This window comes from Hibiscus syriacus, unplaced genomic scaffold, assembly GCF_006381635.1.
Source record: "Hibiscus syriacus cultivar Baekdansim isolate YM2019G1 unplaced genomic scaffold, ASM638163v2 tig00110515_pilon, whole genome shotgun sequence".
Taxonomy (NCBI): Eukaryota; Viridiplantae; Streptophyta; class Magnoliopsida; order Malvales; family Malvaceae; genus Hibiscus; species Hibiscus syriacus.
This window is the reverse complement of record NW_024062769.1, coordinates 893,133-898,820: the sequence shown is the minus strand read 5'-3', so window position 1 is coordinate 898,820 and position 5,688 is coordinate 893,133. Positions and strand designations below refer to the sequence as shown.

The following is a 5,688-nucleotide window of genomic DNA, read 5'->3' as shown; positions in this document are numbered from 1 at the left end:
TTCCCTTGCTTTTGATTCGAAAAACCCAAAAAGGGAAGGTTTAAGCCGATGAATGGGGGAGGGTTTCGAGAACTTTCTTCTCCAATCTAGCCGACTTGTAATTTTCTCAATTAAGACAACTGAAAATTAATTAGTACCAAAAGAGCAGTTCAAGGGTGTTAATCATTCTTTGACTGTAACCGACTCTCGAATCTGACATATCTTTAGAAAGATGCAAATCATATAAGAAATCAAGGTATCCAATCAACCTTTTTTTCTTAAAATAAATGATCAATGACAATTCTAATCTACTTATTTAAGTCGAAGCCTAATTCCGGACCTATCCTATAAATAGTTGGGACAACAATAAAACATCCTAGTTCGGTACTATTAAGCTTTTTATGCTTGAATTTATTGGCGAGGAGACTGGGTTGACAAATAACGTGTATATATTATTTCCCTTGTCTTTATTCTCGTTCTCCTTTCGTTTCGTTCGTGTTTCTTCCTCGTTTTGCAGGAGTGCAAGCCGTCACTAAATAATTGATTCTCTGAGCTCTGTTTTCGTTATTTGTCTCCTTCATGCAGATTTCCATCTTTATTTTGCTTTGCACGGGAAATTAAACGTTGCCCAATCTTTCCACAATAAATTCTAAGGTAATACTCAAATCTAACCGTATAATTAAATTTCTCTATTTATTTGATGTCTGGTTTCGATTTTAATGTAGCTAGGTTTTTAGGGTTTGTTTAATTTTTGCGTGGCGTTTCGGATTCTCTGGCTGGATTTAACCTTTTGGAAAAAAATCTTATCCCGAATTTCAGTTGAATTTCCCCCTAATTTATAATTATTCGAAGATTGCAATGAATTGAACTAGGTTTTAGTCAAAAGAAAGAAGAAAAACCCGTAACCCCCCCCCCCAAATAGCATCAATCTCTTATTATTGGCAGCCAACGTAATAGGTTGTTCCTTTAGTGATTTGTCATGTTAGCATAATGCAGAGATATGTTTTATTGCAGGTAGTCGGCTTCATGGAACCGAATTTAGAGACTTCACCGCCCGATAGTTCTGATGCAAAAGCAGCATTTTGTAAGTCTTCTAATGATACATCTAACCGACGGTATAGGCATCGCACTCCAGTTAGCGGGTTATCTTCATCTGAAGGTTTGATTGTTAATTTTTGTCCTAAGTTCTTGTTGGTTCTTCGGGAAACTTGAACATAATTTGGGTTGAACTTGTACCTTGGCACTCAAAACACAATAGTGTTCAGTGGAATGAAAATGCATTTAGCTTAAAAAATTAGGGTGTTTGGTTGGTTTAGAAAGGAAACCTCAGCTGAAGGCACAATAAGATTATGAAGAAAGATAAAGAAAGGAAAATGGATTAAATCTACCTTTTGGTCTGGGCTATGAACAGGACATTTGGACAGTGATTCAAGATTAGGTTGAAACTTGAAGGATGTTTTCTTTTGGATTAGGTTAGATTAAAATTTGAAGGATGCTTTCTTTTGGAATTTGGTTTGGGTCTGATTTAGTCTAGGATCTAAAGGGAGTGGATGGTTCAAATTGAACGCCTAAGAAGAATAATTACTAGAATTCTCCTCACACAAGCATAAACTAAGACTTGATCATAAAAACTTTGTTGCTTTGGCTATTCATTTTCTCTTGAATTACCCGTATCCGATATATGTATCTGGCATGACTATGGGGATACGACCCTCCCAAGATCCTCCAAATGCATTGGAAGACTTGGAGAAAAATTTTAACACACCTATGCTCGACACATACCATCTCTGACACTTAAAAGTCCAAGTAACATAGAGAAAAACAATTAACCAATACTCTCCTTAATGCTATAATACACCTCATTGGATTTGGAGCATAAGATTGGTAGGCAACAATATTCCTTGTGTCTACAATAATGACCTAAATTTGCCGAACATCAAGCCTACCCTTCTGTTGTCAATTTATTACTCTGATCAATGTCTAGTTATGTTTGCATGAAGCAAATGATTTGACATGATTACTTATAACTAAATAGAGAATAGTCTTTCAGAAGTGCTTTCGATATTATTTTGTCTTTGCTTCTGGTTATATGTTGCTTGATTCAGAATTTGGGATGTGCAAATCTTTGGTTGTTACTCTGAATATTTTGGTTGATCTATTTACTTACGATGATACAAATCCCCGAAGTTTAGATATATGAGGAAGCTTTGTTTCGATTGATTTTGCATGCATGATTGCTATTTGTATGTAAGTAATAACTTTTAGAACAAATTTAGAGCCTTTTCCTCATAGCAAATCTTGACTAATTTATGGTATACAGAGCTTGGCTTACTGTTGGACTAAATAAACATTTAACACATTAAGCTTCAATTTTAAGAGGTCAAATATCTTTATTCCTTTAAGCAATTGCACTTATGAGTTATGACAATTAACATGACAAAAAATTTGTAAGGTTCCTCTTCTCCTCCAACTTGGATCTTGAAAGATTGATTCATACACAGTGTCACATTTCTAAGATTCCATTTCTGATTGTGATGTTTACAGGAAGTTCTCCTCGGCGTGACCGGAGCGTTAGTCCCATGGTTTCTAGGGATGATCCGGAAAAAAGTGCTGATACTCGACCAGGAAGAGATGGGAGAGAACTAGATAGGGATTCTACTAGGAATCGATATAGTAGAAATGGTGATTCTTATAGATATTCTAATCAACAGCCTTCCAGGAGCTCTTATGGTTCCAGGCATGACAAGCATGGAAATGAAGATAGAAAGTATGATAGATTTTCCTCTCATTCTGATCGAAAATCAAGAATTATCGCTCATTCTGATCATCCAAGACAAGTGAAGTCGAAACTCTTTAGCTTGGGTAAGGGCTCTGATTATGTTAAGTATGGTAATTATTTTGTGACTTTCTTCTTCTAATGGTTGATTGTTTTATTACTTTGTGATTAGTTTCTCTGTCTTCTTTTACTATAGGTGATGAAAAGCGGTCAAGTTTGGAGCAAGCTGAGGAGACTGTTGAAAGAGTGGCCATTGGTCACGTTCATAGCAGTGATATTGACATCACTAATGACGTGAATGCTGCAAAAGTTGCTGCAATGAAAGCTGCTGAATTAGGTATTCTTATTGGAACTTTTTCGGCTTTCTCTTTCTCCCTCATATTTGAACTTCTACTCGAATGCATTAGTGAACAATCCATTTAAAATTTATGTTTCCTTCAAATTTTAAGCGTTGAAAATTGAAATAGCTGTAATATTGCATGGAAATGAGATCAATAGCTCTTATTAATTAATTTGAAGCTGAGGTTTACAAAGAACATATGATACCATGTGATGCATTATTCTAATTTGAAGCTGAGTCCTTTTTATCATTTCCATCCATTCAACCATGATAGCACTATTTCAAATTAGTAATTAAGCTAGGTATGTTTGGCGTCCAAAAACACTTTTTGACAGCAAAAGCAATGCCAAACAAAGGGCTTTTTCTATGTAAAACTTCTTTTAAAAGTGGTTTTAAAACCAAACAAAGAAGCTGGCTTCTAGGGCTTTTCAAAATTACTTTTCAACCAAATATTTTGAAATTCACTTTTCAACTGTACCGTAACAACAAATGCTTAACCAGCCTAAGTCATTTGTTCCTGCTATTGGAACAGTAAAGGCTGGCAGCTCCATTAAAGCTTATTTCTCACACTGCATTCAGGCGGTATCTGATTATTATCAATGTAGTTAATAGGAACCTTAGTGGCGCAGGCCATAGTAATATGACTACGGAGCAGAAGAAGAAATTGCTGTGGGGGAGAAAGAAAAGCATTCCTGCAGAAGAGGTATTGCTGCTGAATTAGCTAAAATTTTCAAGATTTAAGGAACTTGTTGCATTGAACATAAACTGCTTTTTGTATCTATATATTTGGTTGATGGCAGTCTGGTCATCGCTGGGATACTGCACTATTTGGAGATCGTGAGCGACAAGTGATGTTCAATAAACTCATGGTAAAATCCCTTTTTACATTTCTATGCCTTTGTTGTTTTTCTCTGAGCAACTTGTTTGCCTTACAAGTCAGCCATTCGAACTATGTTTGAACAAACTATCACATTTGCTATGACAGATTCACTCCATTAGAGTTTCTTCACATTACTAATAGGTGAAGAGCAAAACTCAACTCGACTCGAAAAACAGATTTTTTCAACTTGACTCGATTAGAAAAACTCGACTCGAAATGACTTCCGAGTTGTATTTTCATAAACTCGACTCGATTTGAAAAAATTTCAAGTTCAAATCGAGTTGTATTTTACAACACAAACAACTCGAATTTTTTAGTAATTAGTGGATGAATTTTCAAGTTTGAGTTGAACCCCTCAATTATGTATAATATATGTATATCACATATGAAAGAAAAATATATGTATTGTATTTCTTTTATCAAAAGTCACAAGAATTAATTGTTGTATTATACATGATCATAAAAAACCATTTAAATTGAAATCAAATAATATTATAAATATTTAAATAAAAATTTGAAAATTTGACTAGACTAGACTCGACTCGAAATTTTTTTTATGTCAACTCCGAGTTGTGAAATAAAAACTCGTCAACTTGAGTAACTCGAAATTTTTTAACTCGAATCGATCGAAAGTTCATTCCTAATTACTAATACTGATATAAAGTCTGAGGTTGCCTATGGCCAATTGTAGGGTGTGAAAGGGGATACGAAGGTAGAGCATAAAGCCGATGATCAAGACGCAGAGAAGCAGTGTGAACTCCAGCTCCATTTGGAGCAGTACACTGCCGGACTTCGACGGAGAGATGGCCGCACTGTTGGATTAGGGCTTTAAGCTTCAAAATTCAAAACGTATGGTGCTGCAAAGGGGATTGCTTTGTGACATTCTGTTCTACTTATTCTGTACTCGTCATTATACATATTATGAAGAAAAATGTGCTTTGTTGGATGTTTTTGGTCTTAACCTTTTTGCTTTTCAATGTTATGAATAGTATCTGTTTAATCCTATGGTGTCTGGTGTCGTGTGTAAGGGTATGTTTTATTGTAATTGGTTTTCTGGAAAATAAAAATTATGAAAAATGAATTACAATTCTTGGACAAGATTTTGGAAAGTATTTTTGGGATGTTCGAAATTCATTTTCCTCTATTTGGTAATCTTTGTTGAAAATGTTTTCTAAAATTATTTGATATAAACGCATATTGTAATTTTTTATTTTTTTAAATTGAATTAACTTTAATGTTAATTTTTTTTACACTTTTTTTATAAATTACAAAATTTTATTTTTGTAAGTACATCAAATTAAAATTTAATGTCACTCATTCTTTTATATGAATTTAGATAATAAGAATAATTTATGCGGACTGTATTTTAAATATATTATAAATATATTATTTTAGATTTAAAAGTTTCCATGATTCTTATTCAATGATATTTTTAACATTTATCTTCATATTTATCTTAAAAATGTTTATATAATATTTAACATTTATCTTCATATTTGAACTTCTAGTTAAATTTTTATATTTGGGTTGAATTGATATAATCTTAAAAAATTAAAATATGTTTGATTCATACCTACATCAAAAAGGTAGAAGTGTCGATATTAATTAGAATTATATAATATTAAATAATGTCATTCTAATTGTATAAAATATTACACTACATTATCTACGTAGGTTGGTTCAAGTGGTAACTAGCTTGATATCGCTTAAGCA

The 5,688-nt window shown here is 33.3% G+C and overlaps 1 protein-coding gene across 2 annotated transcripts; it reads left to right on the top strand.

Moving 5' to 3' along the window:
* The first annotated feature begins 449 nt into the window (after window positions 1-449).
* LOC120130145 (arginine/serine-rich coiled-coil protein 2-like) lies at window positions 450-4,993 on the top strand. Of its 2 annotated transcripts, none has more exons than XM_039147465.1 (7): window positions 450-633; window positions 994-1,138; window positions 2,524-2,841; window positions 2,952-3,092; window positions 3,701-3,798; window positions 3,896-3,964; window positions 4,667-4,993. In XM_039147465.1, exons 2-7 carry the CDS (start codon window positions 1,006-1,008, stop codon window positions 4,805-4,807), a joined length of 900 nt encoding a protein of 299 aa, XP_039003396.1. In that variant the 5' UTR covers window positions 450-633; window positions 994-1,005; the 3' UTR covers window positions 4,808-4,993. The 2 variants fall into 2 exon arrangements, with proteins under 2 accessions (XP_039003396.1, XP_039003395.1); XM_039147464.1 differs by having other exon boundaries at window positions 2,524-2,868.
* The last annotated feature ends 695 nt before the right edge of the window (window positions 4,994-5,688 follow it).

What these genes read in the sequence shown, in the direction of transcription:
- LOC120130145 (XM_039147464.1), top strand. Translation starts at nt 1,006, where the DNA reads ATGGAACCGAATTTAGAGACTTCACCGCCCGATAGTTCTGATGCAAAA. An exon ending in CGGGTTATCTTCATCTGAAG is followed by an intron (nt 1,139 to 2,523) that starts GTTTGATTGTTA and finishes TGATGTTTACAG; the next exon opens with GAAGTTCTCCTCGGCGTGAC. An exon ending in CTCTGATTATGTTAAGTATG is followed by an intron (nt 2,869 to 2,951) that starts GTAATTATTTTG and finishes CTTTTACTATAG; the next exon opens with GTGATGAAAAGCGGTCAAGT.